Source organism: Poecilia mexicana, unplaced genomic scaffold (genome assembly GCF_051168715.1).
Source record: "Poecilia mexicana isolate PSO_F unplaced genomic scaffold, ASM5116871v1 scaffold_21, whole genome shotgun sequence".
Lineage (NCBI taxonomy): Eukaryota > Metazoa > Chordata > Actinopteri > Cyprinodontiformes > Poeciliidae > Poecilia > Poecilia mexicana.
In genome coordinates this window covers 16,225,988-16,251,303 of record NW_028263390.1, presented here as the reverse complement: position 1 = coordinate 16,251,303, position 25,316 = coordinate 16,225,988, and the positions used below count along the sequence as shown (strand labels likewise).

The 25,316-nt window shown below is 38.7% G+C and overlaps 2 protein-coding genes across 4 annotated transcripts; one reads left to right on the top strand and one right to left on the bottom strand.

The window, feature by feature from the left end:
• The first annotated feature begins 156 nt into the window (after positions 1-156).
• On the top strand, positions 157-13,589 carry LOC106924026 (macoilin-1). Its single transcript, XM_088001726.1, has 11 exons — positions 157-1,526; positions 3,342-3,483; positions 3,640-3,766; positions 4,343-4,466; positions 5,965-6,143; positions 6,523-7,000; positions 7,069-7,227; positions 8,908-9,078; positions 10,321-10,447; positions 10,984-11,158; positions 12,910-13,589. The coding sequence occupies exons 1-11, from the start codon at positions 1,450-1,452 to the stop codon at positions 13,098-13,100; spliced, it is 1,950 nt and encodes a 649-aa protein (XP_087857852.1). The 5' UTR covers positions 157-1,449; the 3' UTR covers positions 13,101-13,589.
• Positions 13,590-16,417: 2,828 nt separating this feature from the next.
• nrbp1 (nuclear receptor binding protein 1) lies at positions 16,418-24,855 on the bottom strand. Of its 3 annotated transcripts, XM_014997508.2 has the most exons (18): positions 24,267-24,853; positions 23,803-24,061; positions 23,053-23,175; positions 22,444-22,545; positions 22,251-22,340; positions 22,043-22,083; positions 21,750-21,844; positions 21,558-21,641; positions 21,406-21,464; positions 20,671-20,769; positions 20,444-20,576; positions 19,690-19,780; positions 19,493-19,543; positions 18,921-19,056; positions 18,798-18,851; positions 18,658-18,721; positions 17,903-17,958; positions 16,418-17,825 (listed from the first exon to the last, which is right to left on the bottom strand). In XM_014997508.2, exons 2-18 carry the CDS (start codon positions 24,031-24,033, stop codon positions 17,730-17,732), a joined length of 1,605 nt encoding a protein of 534 aa, XP_014852994.1. In that variant the 5' UTR covers positions 24,034-24,061; positions 24,267-24,853; the 3' UTR covers positions 16,418-17,729. The 3 variants fall into 3 exon arrangements, with proteins under 3 accessions (XP_014852994.1, XP_087857850.1, XP_087857851.1); XM_088001724.1 differs by having other exon boundaries at positions 18,798-19,056; positions 24,267-24,855; XM_088001725.1 differs by having other exon boundaries at positions 18,798-19,056; positions 23,803-24,058; positions 24,267-24,855.
• Between the last annotated feature and the right edge of the window lie 461 nt (positions 24,856-25,316).

Sequence of the window (25,316 nt, the reverse complement as noted above, 5' to 3'; positions counted from 1 at the left end):
TAAAATTTATATTCTATTTACTCACCTCTGCCAAGGTGCCAGGCACCTGAAGGGCAGCAGCAAAACCAAGGATACACAGGAGGTTAAAAGAGTGCATGGTTGTGGCTAATTTAGGAATTGTCCAAGTTGGAAACCTGCAGATGTGACTTTTATATGTGCAACACCAGGGTGGCATGTGATGACTGAATACATAAATTCAAGTTCATTCCAGTTTTTAAGAAAACAACCAAACATCAGATAACACAACACCTGCGAAATACCCGTGGTGATAAAGAGTCTGGTTTTCTGCTTTGGTATTGCAGAGGTCCCACTGAACAAAAAATACAATATGATATCCAAACTTGACACCGATAACGCCGTAGTTTATTAATATCCACAAACATGCTGGAGCCAATCAGCAGTCAATTTGTAAGAGGCGGGGAATGCCCTGAATGGTCAGCCAAGGTCGCCACATTATGTAAAATGTTTAGGTTTGTTCCCAGATAAGTTTTTCTGTGTTTTTCCTGATCCTAATTAATCATTCTCCAGAAATTGTAAATGTTTTGGGCTGAAATGATTAATTGGATTCATCATGATGTATCACGATGAATCAGTTATTGAAGTAATCGTCAACAAATTTATTAAGCAATTAATCATTAACTGGAGTATACAGACTTGAGAAGAAAAGGTATTTTGCTGAAAAACAAAATAACACATTCACAGCAATAATTGGCCACAACTGCACAATACATATTGACAAGATAACACCTTGTCAATATGTTTACCCAAAACCTCCTCAGGTGACATAGTTTTAGCTTCACCTGATCCAAATTCACTTTATTGCCTAAAAGGCTGTTGCCTTTTAGGCAATAAAATTATTATTATTGTATTTAAAAAATGAATCGAATTATTTATTTGCATCACTATTGCATTGCTGATACTGTATTAAAAGGGTTTAGTAGTTTAAAAAACAATCTGTAGAAAGTGCCATTTAAAAAAAAAATCTGATTAATCGATTAGTACTTAAAGTTAAACCTGGCAAAAAAAAAAGAAAAAAATTGGCCAAATTACACAATTTTGTTCACTCAAAATTAAGTGATATTGAATTTTGCTCCATGCATTCAATAAAGCGCTGCTCTGTAATTCACTGATGCAGAGTTCAATGCTACAAAGCATGTGTGCTTTGTGTTGATCTGCTCCCCTCCTGTGATAAACACTTGTAGGTGCAACCTGCAGTGCGCATGCGCAGACATTCACAGACCCCCCCCCCCCCCCATCGCAGGTTTGGAGGGTGAGCATCATCATCCTCCATCCAAACACACGCACACGCACGCAGAGGGAGGGATACCTTCGGTTTGTTTAATTTATTTCTGCCCTCTTTCCCCTCCCGCCCCCGTCCCTGGCTGCTGCTGCCGCTGCTGTTGTAGCCGCAGCGTCAGACATCAGCACGGAGGGAGCAGAAGCCATAAGATGAAGAAACGCTATGTGGACGCGAACAGGCTCCGGAAGATGAGAAGACTGAAAATCACGGAGAAGCTGTCTGAGAGGTAGCCGAGCCGAGCCGAGCAGAGCTGCTGCTGCTGCTTTTGTTGTGGCGCCACGTCTCCGTCTTTGTGTGCATTTCAGCCGTCGTCATCCCGCCTGCTCACCTGGTCTGCTTCGCATCTTCTTTCTCCTGTCCGTGTGTCGCATCTTTTCCTCTCAATGAGCCAGTCTGCTGCTGCTGGATTAACTGGAGCCTCTGCAGCTGAATTAAAAACAGGCGCTGGGGAATACTGTTAACTCCAGCCTACATTGTTGACAGAAAGGCAGAAAGCGGCAGCTGTGTGAGAGTTCATGTCGGCCTGCTTTCCCTCCAGGCTCCTGACATTTATCACATTACCTCATTTATACATATTTTTATGAATGTGAAGTCAATATTTTTAACTTAATCTTGCTAAAGGATTAAGCTGTATTGGGCTACATTTGACATTTGAAACGCCTTTATAAGGATTCCAGAAAAAAAAAAAAGATTTTTTTTTCCCCCCTTGACATAATTTTGAGCTCAGTTAAAAATCTTAAAACATGGAGTTGTTTTGAAGTAGTTTCCTTTAGCTTTTTTTTTTCTCCTATTGTGGGATATAGTATGGATGTTGGTAGAAAACATTAAAATAATATACAAAGTAATAGTAGGAAAATAAAAATATTGTTAGGTTTACATAAAAATATAATAAAACATGTATAGCATAAGGATATAATGTATTATTTAAAACATACAAGTGCAAATTTGAGATACTTTCGCACACTCAAGGGAAAAAGCAAAACTAAGTAAAGGGGGAAAAAGGAAGTAGATAGTTTGCGCAGTTATACATTAAGATGATAATGTTTATATTGTTTAAATATATGTAAATGTCATACTGTTTGAGCTTTGTACAAACGGGAGGCTGTATGTTACTGTTCAATAGTTAATGCATAATTTACATAAAAGGTTTTGACTGTTTATGCATGCCCTTCAGAGAAAACTGCGATTTTAAAAGCACTTACTTCATTAAATATGTTAAGGATTTAAAAATATAAGCTAATTTCCCAAACCTCTGTCTGTGTTTTTTTTAGAGCTGCTGTTGATTGATTAAAAGCACGTTGAATTGCCTTGTTGCTGAAAATGTGCTATATAAATAAAATTACCTTACCTAAAAAATGATGCCAGTTCTTATTTTTGATACATTTATCTTTTAGGTAAACAACGAAAATCTGATTTTTAAGTATTTGCCGAACAATAACAAGAGCTCATTCCACAATCTAAAAACATGAATACACGTCATGCATCTGTGGGCATAAAAAAAAAAAAAAATCGGAGCAACATTTATAAAAGCAATCTAAATTAACAAATCAAATGTTATAGTTATTTTTGTGAAAGAGCTGCATGTTTCTGATACTTTTAAACATGTAAGCCACTTCAGAAAGAGACGTATGTGGAGCAGCAGAAGGATGCTGTGGTGCTCTCTCCTCCAGATGAAATACTGCCATGGCAACCAAACAAAGAAGGGGTGATGTGATGGCAGTCTGGATGAGCAGAACAAAGGACAGAAAGCACCGCTTGTGTTTGGCTGCCTAATAAAAATGATCATGGGGGGACAGTGGTTGTTCTTTGTTGCCTCTACTTAAAGAAACAGACTGTATTGTTAAGATGCAGCTGCTTAGTTGTAGTTTCTGGTCTGTTTTTCATTTCCAGTCTTGTGTTTGTTTGTATGTAACGCTTTGACGTAAGCATGAGGCTCCTTAAACAGAGAGAAGAGCGGTCATTTGTTCATTTCTAAATATGTTTTAGTATGTATGTAGTTGAATGTTAGAGCGTTTTTAATGGATTTCACATATCTTTGCAGTGCGTACACCTTCCTGAAATTCATGGTGATGTGGACGCTGGTGCTGCTGGCAGACTTCATCCTTGAATTTAGATTGGAGTATTTGTGGCCATGCTGGCTGTTCTTTGGGAGTGTGTACACCACTTTCCACTGCCACGGGCTGGTGAGGACCCCCGCTGTGTGCTCTCATGTTCTGTACTGTGGCCCCAATACTGAATGCAGCTATAGCAAGACACCATGGCTATTCTTCTGTATTAAAAAAACCCAAAACAAAAAATTTTTTTCTGCAGCGAACTAAACTCACCTTGTTTGTTTTCAGGTTATTTGTGTTGTTTTTGTTTGTGCTGCCTTCACACTGGACATCTTTTGTTTAATTTTTGTTCCTTTGCACTGGCTGTTTTTTGTGGCGAGCACCTACGTTTTATTCAACTATATATGGCACACAGGTGAGTCTGTGCTATCTCTCTGCCTACTGAAGTCACACACATGCACACACACACACACACACACACACACACACCCCCCCCCACACACACACATATATATATATAAAACATAAAATCTGCCATCCATCCATCCATCCATCCATCCATCCATCCATCCATCCATCCATCCATCCATCCATCCATCCATCCATCCATCCATCCATCCATCCATCCATCCATCCATCCATCAATCCATCGTCAGTTGATCAATAAATGTAATTGAATTGTTACACGTATGTAAGTCAGTCTGGCTGTTTTGCATAACGTTTTTCCACTCTGCTCTTGCATTGTGCTGATATTAGACCAGATTCTCCTCCTCGACTCAAATGACACTTTTTTTTTTCCATCATTTCCTACAACAGTCACACATTCTAAATTGTGAGACACCAGAAAAAAATTGGACTTAGTTAATCCAAAAGAGAAGTTATCATTGATCTTATTTCACATTTTAATTGCATCATAGAGCTTTAACTTTTTAGCGCAGTGGTTTGAAAAGTGTCCCTGAATGCCTCCAGTAAATCCTGTTTTCCTTCCCAGAGAAAGGCATCTGTATATCGACGGTGTCCCTGTGGATTCTGCTCGTCTACACGGAGGCTTCGCTTCGACTCAAAGATCTTAATACCTCTCATCCCAACCTGTCTCATCTTTTCGCTGCACATTGGTATGCTGCTGTGATATAAATTTACCTTCTGGCTGATACAGCACCCGCCATATTTATTGGTAACTCTGGTAAAGATGTATGAATGGCCTTAAGATACTTCAGCATTTATTGCAGCTGGATAATCTCTCCACTCTCACTACTTTCACATAAAGTCATTTGCATCCTGTTTATTAAACTTTCTTTAGTCAAAAATGCATCACCAGAGTTCTCTCTATGTGCTATCTTCTTTTCAGCTCACATGAAAGGTTTTCTTTCATGTGAGCTGAAAGGTTTTAATTTAGGTCTTGGTGCTGGGATGAAATAGGATTGATTTTACATCTTATGAATCATTTTAGTGTCAATTTGACCATCTTATCATAATAAAAGACCTGAGATCTCAGATTTTTTTTTTTGGAAAGACCATCCAATTTTTATTTAAATAAGGCCTGATAGTTCGAAGAGGTGAAAGAAGCTTTAATCTCATCTGAACCAAGTTCATTTTAAAGTATTAGTAGCATTTAGCCAACTCTGCACAATTAGATTGGTGATGGTAGGACAAAATAAAAAATCTTTTTCATGGCATACTTCTCCACAAAGAGCGGCTTATAGACAGGTTGTTATGAAGATCTGCAGAAACCAAAACATGCAGGTAAGCCCACAAGTATTCATACACTTGGTAGATTTAGATGTAAAATAATTTTTACTGAGCCAAGAAGTTGATTTCTGATAGATGTGGTAGGGATATCTAAAAAGATATTATAGATTGAGAATCAATCGCTATCAGAATTTATTTACATTTTTACCTAAAAGCTGAATATCAAAGAATCTTCCAGTAAGAAGAGTCAGGTCAATTCATTTAAAAGACGACTTTAAACCTAAATCCAATAAATATAAATTATATATTTTGTTGTCTTTTCCGTTTTGAACATTGACTAAGAAAAATTGACTATTGTGTCATATTTATTCTCCAGTGCTGTCAATAAATGTGGTGGACTCTGTACTGTTCATTATTTAAAAGTTGATCAATTAAAATCATTAGCAATCATTTTATTATTATTTTGCATAGACCAAAAGGATTGTTTTTTACATCACTTGCCAGGAAATCATTACTGTTTAAACTTTACCTTTAATAACATAAAGTTACCTAATTTTTAAAGTGCAATCAGTAATACTTTTATAACAAATTTATATCAGTAATGATTTCTTGGTTAATGTCAAGTTGTCATAACAAAGACATTTTGAATAATGTCAACTTTGTATTAAAAGTGTCATAATTTACCGAATGACGCTTTATGACAACAGTCATAAATATTCATGAAGACTTATTCATGTTCATGACATGTGTTATGTCATGTTTATGACAGTGTGATGTCAGTCTTATTCAACCCCCTTCAAATAAAGTGTTACCGTTTTTTGTCACATTCTCTTGCGCTTAGCCAAGCTGCGGCTCTATAGTCTCTTTTGAGTTTACATTGTATTCTTGTAACTGCTTTGTTTTTCCTTGTCTATCTACTTTCAGTATCGGCTATCCTGTTGTTTATCTGGGGTTTGATGCCACCTGCTACTTCACCAACATTTTCAAGCTGCGCATACAGAAAGCCGTGCAAAGCGAGAACGACTTTCACATGCACCTCCTTCAGCACTCGCTCCCACCTGGCCTGCAGGTTTACTCCAAAACCAGCACAGATGGCGGCAGCAGTAAGTCTGGGCACCTGCAGCAGCACTTCAGCAACACTCCATGACCACCTTTGCAGCCAGCTGCTTTTTGACTTTTTATTTGCCTCTCTCTCTCTGCATAAAATACATGAGAAACGTTGGTGCTTTTCCTGGTTTCATTCTTTAAAATCTCTGGTTCTCATGTAGGAAAATTCACTGAGACTAAATTAGTAATAATAATAAAAAAATTTGCGTAATAAACCACTGTATTTGACAGTTTTATTTCCCAGAATTTCCAATTAGTTTTTAAATGCGTCTCACGAGTGTCGTTACGCAAATGTCACTACAAGCTGCAGTTTGCGTTTGTAAAATCAGAGAAGAGACTGTTAAACCTTTAGTTTCTCTTCCTGCTGTTTCACAGCCTCTAAGTGGAAGGTCAAGCCTGAGCCTGGTCAGTATCAGTGTCAGAACGGTGCCATGGTTGCCCATGACGACGCGCACAGCGCCGACTGCCTGCAGATCCGCAGTGAGGAGCGAGTGGCCGAGAAGGCATCGCAGGAGGTGAGGTCGGCCGAGCCGAGCCGACGACTGCCACCACCGTCGTCATCTAAGAACGTCGTGGCCGAGTCCAAAGATCAGCTTCACAGTGGGGAAGGAGGACCAGAGTCGTCCATTACCCCGGAAAATCTACCTCAAGAGGATCAGGGAAGCAAAGCCACCCGAGCTGCCAAGAGCGCCTCCCCAAAAGCCCGCAGAAGCAACACAAACACTCCTTCACCTCCCGCAGGGAGGCCCGAGAAAAAACAGAGGACAAACTCAAAAACAATCAGTCCCAACAGGGACGCAGCGGACAAGAGCGCCACAGCAACGCAGAACTATCACGCTGAGCAAATCAGCAAGTACGTAGCTGTTTATTTACACCAGATTGGGCTTAAATTGGTGCTGAGGTGTTTCTGCTTTTCATCAGACTCGAAGCAGAGCTGCGGAGGCTGAAGGGGGAGCTGCAGACGAGCAGGCAGAGCGAACAGGAGCTGCGAAGTCACATCTGTAACCTGACCAACAGCGAGAGGAGCCTGAGGCCGGAGGTCTCCCTCCTCAGACAGTCCAACATGCTGCTGCAGAGCAAGTGAGTGGTCCACTGAGTCCACTTGGAGAGCTGCACAAAATATTAACTATAAACACGGAAAAGCATAAAATGATACCAAACCGTGTCATCCATCAGTGGATGGACAAGATTTTCAACAGATCTAATCTGTTAATTATTGATGAATTATTTAAATAAATAAGGTTGAAATTAGTGCTGGAATAAAGGTGAAAATGGGTTGGAAGGACCCAAATTCCAATCCTCTTTCCAACTCTAATGCATAGAAAACACTGTTGTTAGTTTATAAATCACTGAACGGTTTAGCACCACAATATATTAAAGATCTGCTGTTGTTGCAGCAGATCTCTCAGGTCTTCTGGTTCTGGTTCTGCTCTGCATCCCCAGAACCAGAACCAAATATGGAGAAACAGCATTCGGCTTCTAAGAACCACAAATCTGGTGCTTAGATTAATCTAGATTAGAGTTACTTGCTTAGAGTTGCTTTTGACACATAATCAATGAAACATTAACCAACAACCTGATGTGTATCGATGGTATTTGACAAATGGTGCCAACTTACTACTCTACTCATCTCAGCCATGACAATAAATTTTTGTACTTTAAATTGTATTCCAGTGCCTAAAGGAAGCAGCACATGAGGGACTTGGTTGTATAAAATTACACTTATATTTGTTAGGTTGGTTTATGGCTCATGCGTTTTCTGAAAATTGCGTTCGTAGGTTTCTTTTGATGCTTTTGAGACGTGCATTTCCATAATTTGAGACGATTTTCTTTGCCGTACTGAAATTTCTGTGGCACGCTTCAAATGCACATTATTATCGTACTTTAGCTCATTTTTTGCGAGGCTTTTTTCAAAGGCCATGGTTGAAAACTTAATGCAAGCCAAGCTGTGCTTGACTTTGCAATGTTATTGTGAAGTCTTCAAAAACTTGGAATGTTAAAGTCTAATTTGAGATAAGTATAGAAAAATGTGGCACTTTGAAAACTTTATTCCTTTTCCCATAGCTACAAGAAATCGGAATATCTGAAAAGTAAATGACTTTTTTGCATTGATGTATATTTAAGTTGTGTCATTTATCTTGATATGCCAAACACTGATCAGGTTTTGTGTAACTTGTTGGTTTCTTTTATTTAAAAACTGAAAACAGAGACATACGCGCTCTCATTTAGAATTTTAAGAAAAGGACAATTTTCTGGCTTTTTAAAAAATATTTTTGTCAGGATTTTATGTACTGTATGCCACTACACTGCATTTTATTTGACACAGACTGATCAAGCTTTTTTTAATTTTACAGTTAATTTATTATATGATGTACTGTCTATAGTCACGCAACAAATCTATTTCCCAAGAGATGATAAATGAGTTTAGATTGTTTTAGTGCTATTATTGTTCTTATTACCACTACCAACGTAATAAAAGTTAAAAGGTCCTGGGTCCTAATTTGCCACATTTTAAAAATAGAGCTGATCTAAATTACTCCAGATGTTAAAAACTGCTTTAAAACAGCAATTCACAGTTAAAACTCACTTACTTTAAGCTACAGTTTGAGGACTCTGAATAAAACACATCTGAATAACTCAAGAAATGACATAACGCTGGTTGACGTCTTAAGCATCCACAAACATGCTTTTATGCACATAAAATTTTATACTGTGTGAGATCAAGGTCTTTTTACGATGAGTCTCCGTTTCTGCCTTCAGGATTCTGTGCTTGACTAAAACCAAGCAGAGGGACAAACAGACCTCAGCGCTGCTGGAGAAAAAGACCAGAGCTGAAGCAGAGGGCCGACTCTCCGCTGAGAAGCAGCTGGCTGAGCTTCAGGCTCAGAAACTGGAGGAGGCGGCGAGTGCAGCACGGACCCTGACCAACAGGTAAACCCCTCGTGTCTGGCTCTTCATTGTGCAGAAGTGAGTGGGCGCCTTAAAATCCCACCCACAGCTGGTGAGAGTTAAGAGGAAGTCTGACTTTTTTTGTTCAACAAATCAGGAATCTCAACACGAGGTTTGACACGTCTACGCTGTGCAATGACAGTAACATCTGGATTATTAGCTGCAAACTTATAATAAAAGCATAACTGAGGCCGTTACATTTGGGCCTAGTGGGGTTTCTGTGGCCACTGTGCTGGACTTATGAAGCAAACCTTGGCGAGGTCAGGCTTTCATCAACAACAAAAACGCTATTTTTGTCCTTCATAGAAGGATGTGCATGCCTTTATTGCAACTCGTCTTGATAACAGTAATACCCTGAAAGCAGGCATCAGTCAGGCTTCATTACATCGCCTTCCTGTTATCCAGAAAGCTGCTGCTGAGGCCATATTAGCCCTGCTTCCGCCTCTCTGCAGCTCAGGATTGTTTTTAAAATTAGTGTTTGGGTTTAAGGCGCTCACAGGGCTGGTCACAGCTCACATTATGCAACTTTTATTTTCAGCAGGATATTCAAGGATCAGTTCCTCCTTGATTATCCTTTTCAATTTGGTGCAGATCAGATGTTATATATGGAAAGCAGAGTGTAACGTGCTACACCTCATTGTTTTTAAATGTGATTTACATAGACAAATTGTTGGCACCCTTAAAGATGTGTAACATACTGAAAATGAATTAATTGTTTGTTTCAGTAGCACAAGAATTAGTAGCAATAAGAATTCCTATATATTTTGAATTTAGCAGTTCTTTTCTTTTAGTTTTTAGAAGCTTAATGAGATCTAGGAACTTTAAGTACCATGTATATAAACACCAGAAGATGAAAAGAAATGTAATTTTTCCCAATGTAGAGAATAGAGGACTGAAAAGAAAATCTTTAGTTTGCTTATATTGAAGTTAGAAGTAGCTCCACATTAAATTTTTATGTTCTTTTTCTCTTGGTAGCCAAACGTGTTTGGCAACCATTTTGTCCACATGTTGAGTTCTGCTTGGCAAGTTACAAACTCTACCCAGACGAAGGTTCTTTTTCTGCTCAAAACAGATTTTTGATTTTGTAACACTTCTGCTTTTTCTGGTGGTTTCGTTTTAAAAACTGCAAATGTTCTGTTTTCTTTGTGTGTGAACTTGGTCTGCTGATAATCCCGCTCCTTTCTCTCCAATCCAAACTGATAATCTCTCCATCTCCTACACCAGGCAGGAACACTGTGAAACCCAAATGTTGAGGAAAAGAGTTAAAGATCTAGAAACAGAGTACAAACAACTGCAGCTGGAGTATCAAGTGAAAGAGAGCCGTGTGGTAGATCTAGAGAGAGATATCGAGGTATCTTTTTCTTCTGTTTGGGAATGAACTGTGAGTTTAAGTGTCTGTGAGACCCAAATGATCGTGTACGTCGTTGTCCTGAGTTTGCTCATGATCTGGTTTTTGCTTTTTGAGTTTTTTTTTTTTTTTTTTTTTTTCTTTCATTTCATTTTGGCCTTCAGTCGACATAATGCACTTTGTCATTACATCAGTGAGCAGTGTTATTGAATGGATGTTTGGTGTGCACGTTGTGCTGTGTCGGGATTTGATCTCGTATTAGTGGACATGCTCTTCACCATGCATGCTGAGATCAAAGCCAGGTCTGTTGAGAAACCATTGCACCTACTTTTTAAAAGGACTTTGAGTCAGTCAAGTTAAAGTAATTACGACTGTTTTCTTTTTATGGTATAATGGTTCCCTGAACAAAACCCCACAAAAAAAAAAAAAAAAAGAAAGAGAGAGGAAGGAAAGAAGTGGAAGAATTTGGGAAGCCAAAGAAATGACTCCCTCTGGTGGGCTTAGCTTAATTCATGTGTTTTTATCCGTTCTGTTTCCAGGCATTGGGGAAGTACCGTTGTGTGGAGAAAGAGACAGACATGCTGCTCTCCACATTATCAGCCATGCAGGAAAAGGCTCAACATCTGGAGTACAACCTGAGCGCAGAGACGCGCATCAAGCTGGACCTGTTTTCTGCTCTGGGTGACGCCCGCAGACAGCTGGAAATTGCTCAAGGTTTACAAACATTTTTCATTTTCACATTTTTACACAGATCTGCGACAGACTGGCGACTTGTCCGGGGTGTACCCTGCCTCTCGCCCGAAACGTTTGCTGGAGATAGGCACCAGCGACCCTGCCGACCTCACGAAGGGAAAAGGGTGTACAGATAATGGATGGATGGACATTTTTATACATTTTCTCTTACAAGTGGTTTAAAATGTGAAATCTTTGATTGAAAATCTTCGCTTGTTAGTCTACAAATTGATTGCTAATTCATGACTTAAAAATTTTGCGAAGCAATGAGACTGAGAGCTTTTACCGAGCATCCACCCAAATGAGTCAGCCTGTTAGAAAACAAAAGAAAATCCCTCAAATGCAGACAGTTTGACAAAGCCTAACCTCTTTAATATGCCATTAAAAGTCAGTATGAACTATTAATCGCATATCAATACATTTAAAGGTTGGTACTTAGCTAGATTGCCAACAATCTAGAAATGTGAATTTTTGTCTATTCATATTTCATCCAGTTTTTGTTTTGTAACATAAGTGTACAAAAAAGTAAGAAAGAAGCTGTTTTCAGACTTTTCATTAATTTATGATGAGCCACGGACACAGAAAACTTACCAGAACTAAAAGTTTCAAAACTAGCATATTAAACTATGTTTGAGAATTTTGCCAAAGAAGGATAAAGTCATTAAATTAACAAACAGTAGTAAGGAAACATTAAGAAACAAAAGAATCGCATTGCTTTATTTTTTGTATTTGGATCACGGCAGAGCCTTTTACTTCAGTGTGAACTCATATACGACCCAGCTTTCCTCATAATGAAACTGGTACAAAAATCTCATCTGAATTATTATATTTGAACAGAAAGCAGTGCCTGCTCTGAATGCTACCAACCATGTGCACAATTTGGAGGCGTGTGCACTGAAATAAGTAGCATTTATTTTTTGAGAGTCATTTAGTAGTCATAATAATAGTACTATAACTATCACATCTGACTTTAAGTTGTTTGAATTGTAGCCTGGAGAATTCACAATGTACTCATCATATGCGCAGTTTGGAGGTGCGTGTGGTTCTGTACAGCTCTAAAGTGCAATAAATGAAAGAGCTTTGCCTCTTGGGAAGAGACAACGTTTTTTTTTTCTTACTTGGATTTATGGAAATATAAGATTTAAACACATTTAACAGACCAGATGTCCTAAATCATCACAGATTGTAATGAATAATTTATGATGATAGCAAATTATTATTTTAATTGGGCAATGTAGAGCCAAGCAAAATACAAAGCTATTTTGGATTTAGGAAAGTATTCTACTTCTGCAGCATAATTTCTAGGAATGTCTTTTTTTTTTTTTCTGCAAGATTACATTGTTTGGCTTTTTCTGTTTTCACTAGAAAACTGAGAAGTTTGTAAAGCAGGTTGGGGGGTTGGAAATTTACTCTGCGTTGATATTTTTTTGTCTCATAAAATGCGTCACATCTGTTTGATTAAGCCTTTTACTCTGTCACCTGCTGCAACATGTGCAGAAACTCATGAAGTCATCGCGCAGCAACACCCGCATGACTCATGCAGCCAGACTTGCAGCCATTAGTCACTTAGTGCTGTTTTTGTGTAAAGATGTATGAACAGTGGCAGATTGAAAATGACAAAGAAGGAATGTCATCCTTATGTGTTTGTTGCCTTATAAAATCCGAGACTGTGGATATCTGCTGTCTCCTTCGGTGTCCGTGTCTTTACTTGCACGTGTTTTTCTGTCTTGCAGACAAAGTGAAGAAGCAGGACAGGGAGATCCGCGAAATGAAGCAGAAGATTGCGGAGGTGATGGCGGTCAGCCCCGGCGTGTCATACGTGGCTCCGCGGCACCAGGTACCTCAGTATCTCACCAAGCTGCTCAACTCTGAGCGCTACATGCTGAATCCACGAGCGCTGATGTACCAGTGTTTGAAAAAATGAAATAAAAAAGGACCAAGTGGATGCCTGACGCATTCTCAGCCTTTCTTGCCAGGACCAGAAGAGTTTTTTTTTTTTTTTTTTAAGTACAGAGCTAAAGCAAAGCGGTGAAGACGCCTGCGTCCGGTTACCAGTGGAAACAGCTACAAACCTCCAAAAGTCCAATTGCCTTCTGCTGCACTGTTGGTGCTAAACTTGGTGTTATTCATTATATATTTCCTGTTCTCCTCCCACATCAGAAAGTTTCTCTTACAAAAGCGAGGTATCTTATATGCAGAGCTGCTAACGGCGGCATCGTATCCATCATCTTCATCAAATGAGAGAACAACATCGTTGCTTTTTCGGGCCTTGCAGACAAACAAACCTTTAGGTCTGTCGTTTGATGTGGATGTTCATTTGAAATGACAAGAAAGGAGCAGAATACACAGAAGAAAGTCCATGTCTGAGAAAGAGATGCAAATTTTGTCATCTTTGGCAATTAAATTCAATAAAGTGAAGTATATAGAAGAAAAAGGATTCAGTAAAATTAAATTTAAACCATTTTCGGAGGTACTGTTTATGAATAATAATAATAATTTGGTAAAATCAGAGGTTTTCCCCACTCAATAAAATGAACCTTTTTTCTAACGTTTTCTGTGTAAGATTATGATGCTTCACAAAATATTTATTAAAAATCTTTTTACACATCCATCAGGGCGTCCCAATAAATGTGGAGGCTCTGCTATCTGACCACAATTGTATGTTTTATGCTTTAAAGAGTGCAAAATCTAACTCAGTTTTTAATTCAACTGCACTATTAAATAGGCAAGCGAAAGAAGTATTTAAAAGTGTATTCTTTCCTGTGAATAATTAATGAGAACTTTCCAACTTAGACCGTGTGATGAATAAAAGAAACAGTACAGAAGTCAATATTAAGGCTGTCTTTTAACCTAAAGTCCTACTACATGTGTGTTTTTAGGACAGAGAAACTAAGCAGCTGAATGGAAATTTAGCCATAATTTAACTTCAAGTTTACAGCTGTGCCACTCTGATGTAAACATGCATATTTGATGTATTGGAATTTTTTTAGCCGTAAACATTTTTTTTTTTTTTGTAAATTAGTTTCGGTTAAGAAAAGTAAAACTGAAAAAAAAAAAAAAAGAAATAATAATAATAATAAAAATAAAAAATAAAAAATAAAAAGATTTGTTAACTGAATAGTCTGAGTCCAAAATCAATTTAGTTGATGGACTTAATGTGAGTTTTGAATATGAAATGTCTTTATTGGATAAAATATAAATAACACGTCCAAACGATTTGCTTTATATCTATGAGAACATAAATGTGATTAATGACTAATTATTTTTGAAAACAAGCATGAAGCAAGATGTTCTTGTCAGCTTTTGTTGACTGTAAATAGAGGATTATTTGGATTGTGCTGAAATTCAGATCAAAGTTTTTGTTTTTTTACTCTAAAATGACTCAGTGTTTTGGAACGAGACCCTTCGGATTTGGAATATTTCTACGTTAACAGATGTTAGCTTTGTTATGAAGCTTTTTCTGGCTGCAGTCTGGGAGAGTCTTTGGAGTATTTGATTGTCTCATTGTTGTGGTAACACGAAAAAGGAGGAGCGCTAAAAACAAACTGCAACCCTTGCTTCAGCAGACATTTTGACGCTGGAAGCTCGTGTTTGAGCTGAACTCAAACTGGCATTCGGAGGTACAAACGAAAATGTGTTCACCAAACATGGCTCACGGATTTAATTACTGTGCCTATATACGTCACTTTCAAACTGGGGGAAGTAAAAGAAGAATTTAATGTGAATGAGTAATGTGTTTGAAGTGCTATGTACTGTTTTTGTTTGGATTTATTTTGTACTCACTGTACAGAACTGAAAATTCCCACCCAGCTGAGAAACTCATCGTTGAGACGTGGCCATTTTGGTAGCTTTTTATTTACTGTGTCTTTCTAGGGTGTTTTATATAAAAGCTATTTTTTAGTCTTCGCTGTTCTTCTATTTTAACTGCTGTAATTTTGTACGGCAACGTGTTTTGTCAGCATGAAACGTGTTTTATCCAAGTGTTGTTTGAGCACACATTGTGGACTTCTGTACATGGATATTCTTGTACAAGGGCTAACATTTGTAAACCATTTTGGATGAATAATTGTTGAATTCAAACAGTGATGCTCTGGGGTTAGAGGTCACACTCCTGATACACCAGGATGTTTTTTTTTTTTTTTTGTATAAATTATTTAAAATATTCAATTTTGTCCCATTTGTGTTGTCTTTATGTAAATTATTTCTACTGGGGGCCTTAAAGTTTTAATTTACACTTCAAAAATGTACCAACAAAATTAGCTTCTTTTTTTTTCTATAGGATTCCTAAACATTTGTCAATATTTTTTTTTATTTTAATTGCAAGTAATTTCACACTTCTCAGTTTTCCATGTATGGGCAAATGTTACACAGTAGTCAAGCTTTTAATGTGAAAGTGAATGAATGGTTGAAACTTGGATGGATGGAAAAACCAAGGGGTATTGGATGGTATATGAAAACATGAATGGATATACAAATGGATGGACTTATGAGAAAACGGACGGATGGAGGACATAACCAGTTAAGAGACGCACAGAACAATAAAACTGCGGCGCTCAAGTTTGCATGTTGATGTAGATCTGTTAGTTTTGATGTGTTGTAGGAATGAGATTTCTGTTTCTTCTTACTTTGACAGTTGTTATAACACGTTACCATGTCAACAAGGTGTCTATTACTGGAAGCAGCTGATCTGCCGTCTTTGAGACGCAAATAACGAAACTAAAGAGTAGAGAAAGACAAAGGAAGTTCAAACTCTTTCATCGATCACAATGGCAAATGATATGTTCAACTTTATTTGTTTTTTTTTTAATCTTTGATTCAAAATGTATATATTTTGTAGTTTTGGGTTAATTACTGCTCTGAGTGCATTTTCTTTCAGGAAACACACTCCCTGATTAATCGACTACTAAATTAGTTGACAATTATTTCAATAATGGATTAATCACAATAAATTCCATCTGTTCTGCCCATATCATACTTTAATATGAATTACATTTAATTTCCCTTTGGGATACATATTCTTGAATTGACACAAAAGAACATGGCTGGATGAAATAACAGATGGCTGGATGACAGATAAAAGAGTCATTGATAGATGGATAAAACTGACTTTAAATCCAGAACAGGACAGTAAATAAAGTCTGAGAAAACAAATTAAGACATACTCCATGTTGTGTTGGAACTCTGCAGCTTTTAAAAAAAAAAAAAAAAAAAAAAAAAAAAAAATGAGTCAAACACGTCAGGTGGAGATAATGTGTTTTTTTTTATTTTTTTTATTACCATTTTAGTTGAGGAAGTGAAAAAGAGGGTAAAAGCATTGTGGAAACAGCACAGTGTCCAGCATACAGAGTACATGATGGTTACAGGCATGCCAGGCAGTCCCACACTCGTATCTACAGACCCTGTCAAGACGTAGTCACAGCGCGGAGGACGCAGCTCAGGCTTACCGACATCTTGATGTTCCTCCCAGCGCCGCGCGCACGCCAGAGCCCACGGCTGGACAAGTTTACCAAAAGAAAAGGAGCAAAAAAAAATGTCCACTTATCCGGCATAACTGGATTGAAGCCAGTAACTGAAGAGCAACAAAATCTACTTCCTAATGAGTGAAAACGGATTCCACGCATCACTTTTACTTTTGGACCATGAACCAGATGTGTATTCACCGGTGAAAATCCAGAACTTGAAAACTGATCACACCAACTTGCTGAGTGAGAAATTAGACCTAAAGAGAACTGGGTGTTGAGGAGTGCTGCAATGTTTGCACTCTGGTCATTTTTCATAGAAACTAAACAGCTTGATTTAAAGAAAAGCAGGGAGTAAAAGCATACAATCAGTCCCCCGGCCTCTGTGCTGGAAGTGAAATGGATCAGTCAAAGAGAGACACACAAATAAATAGATTTTTATATATATCTTAACCTGCTCGTCTGATTGTGTTGCAGCTGAAGGGTTTATGACTACATGTGTGATAGTGGAAATGTAAAGCAAAACTGAAACTGCTTATGTTTCGTCCCTAGTTTTCCACCTGAAACTGATCCGAGGTCAGCAGGAACCTCAAAAGTTTAAACGACCAGACTTGAAGCTCACAACACTGTAGACACACGCTTCAGTTTGTCAGGACAGCAGACAGACACACACAACTCCATTAAATGATTTAAGAAAAAAAAAAAGTTTAAAATGCAACTTCAACACTGACTTAAGGAAAATACTGCTGTTATCCATTTGATTTAGCTTTCTTCTATCATTTCCTTACAACTGAAAGAAATAAAACATTTGCACTTTCCATTAGGCTTCAATTACAATTTCCTCTTTCAGAAGAGAAGAAGATGGCTGTATGTGGCGGGAGAAATTAAAAATAAAAATAAAGAGAGACCAACAACCACTTAGTGGCAGCTTTTCCCACTAGAAGATACAAGAAGACGCTGCAGGATCTGCAGTCAGACCAAGGCTTCCCTCTCAGTTCTCACTAAAGCTTTTATAGCGATGTCGACATGAAGCGAAAAGCTAGTCCTGCTGCGGAGGACGAGGAGGGCTCAGAGAAGGCCTGGCGAGTCCTCGGCTACGACGAAACGGTCACCGGATTGAGAGAGTCATTCCGGCTGTAGAACCTGGAGAAGGCCTCTTCGAGAACGCACGCGAGCCGCGGCTGATCGCCCTGCAACGGCGAAAAGACGAAGTGAGAAGGATCCCACCTGGGATTGCCACAGAGAATCGGGAGTCCTTTCTGCTCACCTCGCTGATGAATCCCAGCTGGACGAGCTCCACGGCCAGCTCCTGAACGTTCTCATCTTTGCAAAAGAACAAAAGCGATCACAAATTAAAGTTTTTTTTTTTGTTTCGTTTTTTAATGAAACATGATATAGGTGCACCGATAATAACAGTGGCTTGTTTTCTGTCACTACCAACTTCTCTAAGTCCATTTGACTAGAAAGTCCGCTTCGTCTGGCAGGGGTTTGAACATGTAATCAAACTGATGCTAACTGGACCGGAGACCAGGAAGCAGACTATCATGCCTGGCATTCTGGGTAAATTCAACCAAAACAAACACGTAAGTGTAACGCTAACAGGAGAAATGGGTCGTAGTCTTTTATCAAACAATCTAACACTAAAATTTGACATCTTTGTTTACATTTTGTGAAGGCAGCTGGGCTCTTTGTCTTCTTCAGAGGTTTTTGTGTTTTTCCTCAAGTGGTTTTTGGTGCAGCGCCACCACAGGCAAGAGAGGGAACAGGTTTTTTTTAAAGGATCTGGTTAATTTGACACTGTGAAAGTGAACTGCAACAACTAAAAATGGAACTACTGTTGACACTCTGGTCCCCCATTGAACCAAGTCTACCAGACTATCGGATGCAAAATTAGAAGAAAAAAAAAAACAAAAAACATCTGCAGCCAAAATAAATCAAACTCTTAACTGTTCAGTAACTGTGCAAGCACCCACATTATTTTTAAACCATAGAATCGAGAAAATGTAGTCAAGTCTTACTTACTTGGTAATAAATCACAGCTCAAGTGCCTGTTTAGTTTATCCTCAAGTTTCAACAACAACGTCAGCTGAAAGGAAAACGAAATAAGTCAATATTATTTGAGCACAAAAACTTTTCCCCTCTGCCCCTCGACTGAAACCTACGTGATGCTTGTTGCCCTCATCGACAGGCTCGATGTTGCACTGCATCTGGAGGACCTGGCAGCACAAATGAAAAACAATGTGAATTTGATGCCTTAGAAGGGGTCTGAGGTCTGCAGTTCCCACCTTTCTGGTCTCAACCTCTGCAGGTTCAGGTGTTGGGGATTTGACTGAAGGTGGGACGATGGGCGACTTAACGGCTTCCTGCTGAGGTTGCTGTGGACGGGGCATCCCGAAAGCGGTCAGCGGATAAATCCCGTTCCTGATTACACGAAGAGGGAAAGCAGTAAAACGTTAGAGCTTCAGAATTAACAACAAAAGTGATGCTGATTCTTCAGGACATCAGCAACAAAGAAGTCTGATTTTAATCAGTAAACATCAGACAATAATTGTATTCAATCATATTTTCCAGTTCAAAGAATTTTCTTGGTTGAATAGTGGAGAAGAGTCAAAGTAACACTCCAAAGAATAGTGTTAGTTTTCAGAAATCATTCCTTGAAATGTATCATCATAAATCAAAATATCATGCTAAGAATTTTTTCATGTTAACAGCAAGTAATATCATAAGAAATACCATATTATGAACCGAGATGTAAATATGTTGGTACTCAAATCGAAACGGTTGTTTAAGATGTTTCCAACCAACTGAAACCTAAAGTGTTTTAGAAATTAGATTAGCAAAACTAATCTGCTATTACCTCACATCTTCCAGAAACTTGTCCAGTTCTAATGCAGGAAACTGAGAGAGCCTGATAAGAAGGGGGAAAAAAACAACAAATATAACCTGTGGTGTTTGTAGCTACGTCTGTTTTTATACACAAGATTCTCTGTAATCAAATCAAAATCAAAATAGTCAAAAATTGCAGCCAACTAATCTCCAAAGTGAAAGACTTACTTCATCTGAACTCCGTTCTTTGTTTCAACAATGACCAGATTGGGGTCCATGTTCTTCGTCATCTCCTCTAGAGCGTTTTCTGGAATCATATCTGCAGAAACGAAAACGGAAATCTCACAGAAAGAAAGCTGAAGATGGACAAAGGCTTGAAGTTTGTCTTAAGCTGATTCACAAACTAAAAAATAGCTCTGATTGCACTTCCAGAACTTCCTGAAGGCTCCAATCTGCTCTGATTTTCCTGCTGATCTCTATTTAGGGTTTCTACACAGTCTGGAATGGGAACATTTTTTAAAAAGTTCAAAATCTGTACTTAAGAACGGTCAGTAGTTATGTTCATTATCATTAGTGCAACAAAAACCTGAAACAAAGTCAGCATCATTGAATCTTTTCACGTATTGCAAAAAACACTGCACTACTGTATGCACGTTTGGTCCTCATACCTAACAAAAAAGTCCTCATTAACAAACTATAAAAAGTCGCAATTTGTAGGATTTAGGCTAAGATTGGTGAAAATGCAGCAACAATACAAAATGTCTTTCAACACTGAGCTAATCTTTGCTACAAATCCTGAAGGTTTAATTCCTGCTCAACGCTAACAGATTTACAGCTGAGCAGCTTCAGAATCCAACAGCAGGAAATGACTCTGTAACCCAGAAAGTGCAAATAATCGAAGCGACTTAAAAAAAAAAAAAAAAAACCCTTACTAATAACAATGTAAACAGATAACACAGTTTGAATGTATGTGCTGACGTACGTTGGTGGCTGACGATGCAGTGTGCGGCTAGCAGCTTGAGTAAAGGCACCTCAAACAAGGCGGGGTGGAACAGCAGCTCTTTGGCTGTGGGTCTTTTGCTCGGGTCGACCTCCAGACACTTCTGGATGAATTCCTAAACATGTGAGAAAGGCGGAAAATAATAAGATGCAGAGTCTGTGCTCCTAAAGCTGACTGAGGTCTTAAGCTGTGGTTTATTCTTCACTGACCCGCTGCAGCGGGTCTTCTAGGGACTGAATGGCACTGTTTATGGCTTCTTGGGACACATACGACGAATCTCCATTACTCTGGATTTCCAAAACGGCCATCTGGCAAAATGAATGGACAAAAAAAAAAGGAGTATAAATCAGGGTTCATACACTTCAAGTTTTCAAAGTTATCTTGTGCTAGTCCACTACTGGCACCAAGTAAACTAAAATATAGCAACATTTTATGTTTTGAAATAGCTCTTACATGCACCCTATAAACCTGACTGGTCTGGGAAAGTTACAAAAAAATCTCTAAAAAACATTCTCGCTAAGTTTTCTGGCATTTAGTAAATAGAAATAATTGTGGTAATTCTAACTAACTTAAAATAAAAAAAGAGTTTAGACTAACAACTTCAGATAAATGTGCATGCATCTTTTTATTATCTTTAAGTATATGGCCTCAACCGTAAATGACATTTTCCAAATCTAGGCTTTTAATCAAGCGTTAGATTTCACTTCATTACAAAACTTTGACGTCCGAATGTTAGCATTTTTTTTATACAGAAACCAAGCAGAGCACTTTGAAAATCTTGAAAACATCTAATTGAAATTCAAGCGTTTAAGGATTTCAAGACCTGTACAAACCCAAAATGCAAAACATGAGTGAACAGTGTACTTGCTCTCACTACTAGTCGTTATTTAAAAAGAAAACACTGGAAAGAAATTGTCGAAAACACGAATCTCACTGCCTCTCACCTCTAAGGCGCACATTCCGAAGGAATAAATATCCACCGCTGTGGTAACATTGGCAACAGCTGGAAGCCGAAAAAGATAAATTCATATGAGAGAAAGAAAACAAAAACAGCACAGAGCTGCCTGACGTTATTTTGAACTCGGCAGGATCTTGCCTCCATATTCTGGAGCAAAGAAGTGGAGGCACTTCTGCTCCTCCCGGCAGGTCTTCACATGGTTATTGATGGTGTCGGGGGCAACTGGAAGAGGAAAAAAGGAGAACACTTTGTAAACTGTGTCTGTAGAGACACACAACACTGGACTTGAGCTCATAAAACCGATCGTATTAATTCCAGAAAATGTGAGACCTGAGCCGATCTTGATGAGGCCGTTGTGCTGGATGAAGATGGTGTCACAGGTGAGGTTGCCGTGGATGATGGCAGGTTCACAGGAGTGCAGGTAACTGGAGGCGAACATGCAGTAGATATGACTTCTATACAAGTTACCACCTTAATAAACACCTACACCTGGATTGAAATCAATATTCTATTCGTGTTTATGTTACACTGCGTTACGAAATAGCTGAGCTGACTTATCAAAGTTGTAGCTCCTTGGAAAGACTTGTTCAGAAACAGTGTGCGTCTAATTCCTGCCAACTAACCTGAGGGCAGACAGTATCTGCGTACACCAGCGCTTCCAGGCCTGTCAGAAAGCAAACAGGAGAGCAGAAATGAATTCTTGGCTAAAACACGTTTAAAAGAAAAACAAAAACAGGATTCAACGAGATTTGTATTTTCAATCCGAGTTATAAAGCCAATTTCAAAGTTGAGGCATTTGAACATCTGGCGATGCAGTCGAACGTTTCAGACCTTTTCATTCATGGTTTTGTGGTTTTTCTTTGTCTTTTTCAAGAACTGCTTGAGACTGCCTGATGACATGTACTCAGTGATGAAAATAACCTGCAAAAAATTATATGTCACAATCAAAATGAAGACTAACATTTTGTCCATGTGATTTAAAAAAAAAAAAAAAAAAAAAAGTAGTAGTGACATGTTTTCATACCCTGGCTCTGTTTTCCTTCACATCTGCCCAGTACTTGTGGAATTTCACAATGTTCAAGTGTTCCAGCTGGATTAAATTGTCAAACACAGCCTTCACCTTTTCCTGTGATATAAAAGAGGAAAATGTTACTTTTAAGTACAAAGTTCTTTAAAAAAAAAAAAAAAAAAAAAAAAAAAAAAATGATAAGACGACTACATTCAATTTTACTTCCCTGCCATTTTTCACCGAATCGGTCAAAATAAAATGCAACTTCTGCTGCTCCTAGTTATGCTGCATTCAATTTGTTGTCCTACACTGAACGCCCTCAAGGACAACATTCCAACTTTAAGTGTTTGAGGCCTTCAACCCAATCTAAAAATTAACTGGAAACGTGTGACCAGAAGGCCTCAACTAATTTTCCCTGTCCGTGAACGCACCATAACTAGAGACCGGATCTTCCACTGGAAAAGAAATGTGACAGGCACTCTGAAGGACAGTGTAATTTCTAAAATGCTAACACATAACTGTCTCCATTAATAAAGCCATAGAGCAACATCTTCTCCCTTCCTAGTGTGTAAACAGTAACAAGTCTGACCATTTTAACATCCGACGCTTTTTAACGCATTTTACCTCCTGCAGTTTGAAGTTCTTCCTTTCTGAGAACATGACTTCATTCCACACCACTTCAACCCCTTCCTCTGTGTCCATGGCCAAGTAAGCATTATCGATCCCAGGCACATTACGCTGATTCACCTTTAACGAGGGAAAGAAAAACGATTAGAGCACCAGGATGCGAGTCATTAAATCCCAGTTAGTAATCAAAATGATGGTGATTACAAGAGACTATTTGAGCTGCTCCAAACCAAATTTAAAAGGAACGCTAAAATGTGGTAAACAGACAAAACTCTATCTGATTTGGTTTACTATCTTGAAAGTATTTACTTCTGATTTGTTTTTCACACGATGTGGCGAGGATTAAACCAGTGCAGAAAATAGATGTATGGTCAAAGAAGCAGCTGCATAATTACAATAAATAGCAATGCAGTCACTTTTTACAAGAAATTAAACTTGTAAAAAAAAAAAGAGAGTTTAATGTGGTGAACTTTTGCATTTTGAAGCACAAAAAAGGTAGTAAACCATCATCTGCTTGCAATCCTTGGTTTTATTAGTGCAGATACCTTTGTGCCATAACTTAATGCAGAACAGCAGCTCTGTAACCGTTTATGTCAGGTCATCATTCTTTTATTTCTCTATTATCAACAGTTTGATTAGTTCCAGATTATGTAGATAGATCCAATTCCCAACAAATCCCATCTCCATTTCAAAGACAAACTTCCCAGTTTTGTGCAAACTTGAATGAAGATACTCAGTCACACATACCTCTTCCCTGCGCTTCTGCCAGCGTCCACACGGGCTTTCCTCCAAAATCTCTGACTCATCCTCGCTCTCCTCTTCCTCGTCCTCCGTGGCAGCAGTGGGAGGCGGCTGGGTCACCGTGGACACCGGCGGCGACACGGATGCGACCGCTTGGCCTGCGGGCGCAGCTGCCCCCGAGTCCGGCTTCGTCTCCTGGGCAGGATCCGGGGCCTGCCTGCTCTCTCCTTCAGACATCTTCTCCGCTGTCAGGCCCAATAGCCTGCTACATAAAACAGAAACCATGACATAAACGTATTAATTACCTCTAAAATGAGCTCGACACATTTTAAAACTAGCCTAAAGAAGAGAATGACAAGTAGTTTATTAAGACGACAGCAGCAACAGAGGAAGTTAGCATTAATTCTCTGGCTTTAACAGATAAACGTATCTCAAACAGAAGTGAACATACTTTATAAAGCAGTACTTGCCTGTAAAAAACGACAAAATTGACGATTGCAGCTCCAGTTTATCAGAGTCTCACTGCTACAGACCAATCCAGGCAGAATGTTAAGTCCTATTAGCTTTAAATCTCAGGTTCCTCAACGGAGAGACGGCTAGCCCTGACCCTGCTAGCTCCTTGGTTATGGTCAGTTACGAACTTAAGAGCAGAAAACCACCGCTTAGTTTGCAGCAACGTTCAAAGCGGATTGTTTTTGAAAACGTGTATTAACGATTTTACTTTCTTTAGCTACCAAGCAAGCTCGTTGCTAACCAGCAACGGTTTCAGCAGCCCACCGCCCCTTTGCTGCCTCTCAAGACTCCAGCCTGCTAATGTGTGCTCTGAAAATAGATCCTGCTGTTGGTTTTGAGAAAACGACACAACACTGCAACAGAACTAATCGCGTTTACTGGTGGTTGACATCATAACAGCTCACAAAACATCGATATGAAACACAGAAAAAGCAGTTAACTGTGTCAGATAATGTTTCTTCGGACACAACGGCTGACGACTTGAGAGCTAGCTGCAACATTTAGCTACTTATGATGGCGACAACTTCCAGATGCACACTGCACTAACGAGCCGAGGCTGGTTGCCAGGTAAAACTCTTATTATCCCCCTTTATGGCCTTCTAAGGAAGGTGGAACGAAAATTGGAGTCCCTATACGTGAAATATGAATAATGACTTTTTCGTAAAGGTTTTTTAATCTTCCTCTGTACATTTACCAAATTTTCATATATAGAAACAGATCCTTCCCCATTTCTTGCAAAACAGCTCAAGCTCAGTCAAATTGGATGAAGAACTGTCTTTGAATATTAATTTCCATTGCTTTGCTGATCCTCTTCTGTTTTTGCAGCCTTGAGCAGGTTTTTTCCCAGAATTCCCCTATATTTAGCGGACTCCATATTCACATCAACCCTAGTTGATCATCTTCCCTATTTTAGTTTAAAAAAATATGCCCACAGCATGATGCTTCCTCCCTCATGTTTTACTGTGATGTTTAATGTTTTGTTTTCTTTTTTGTATTTACATTTCCTT

Bases quoted from the DNA above. Each gene is read 5' to 3' on its own strand.
- LOC106924026 (XM_088001726.1), top strand. From the start codon at position 1,450: ATGAAGAAACGCTATGTGGACGCGAACAGGCTCCGGAAGATGAGAAGA. The intron at 4,467-5,964 runs GTATGCTGCTGT...ATCTACTTTCAG, and splicing joins CATCTTTTCGCTGCACATTG to TATCGGCTATCCTGTTGTTT. The intron at 7,228-8,907 runs GTGAGTGGTCCA...TTCTGCCTTCAG, and splicing joins AACATGCTGCTGCAGAGCAA to GATTCTGTGCTTGACTAAAA.
- nrbp1 (XM_088001724.1), bottom strand. From the start codon at position 24,033: ATGTCTGAAGGAGAGAGCAGGCAGGCCCCGGATCCTGCCCAGGAGACG. The intron at 21,642-21,749 runs GTCTCACATTTT...TTCCTCTTCCAG, and splicing joins CCTCATCAAGATCGGCTCAG to TTGCCCCCGACACCATCAAT. The intron at 19,057-19,492 runs GTAATAGCAGAT...TCGTGTAATCAG, and splicing joins AAGTTTCTGGAAGATGTGAG to GAACGGGATTTATCCGCTGA.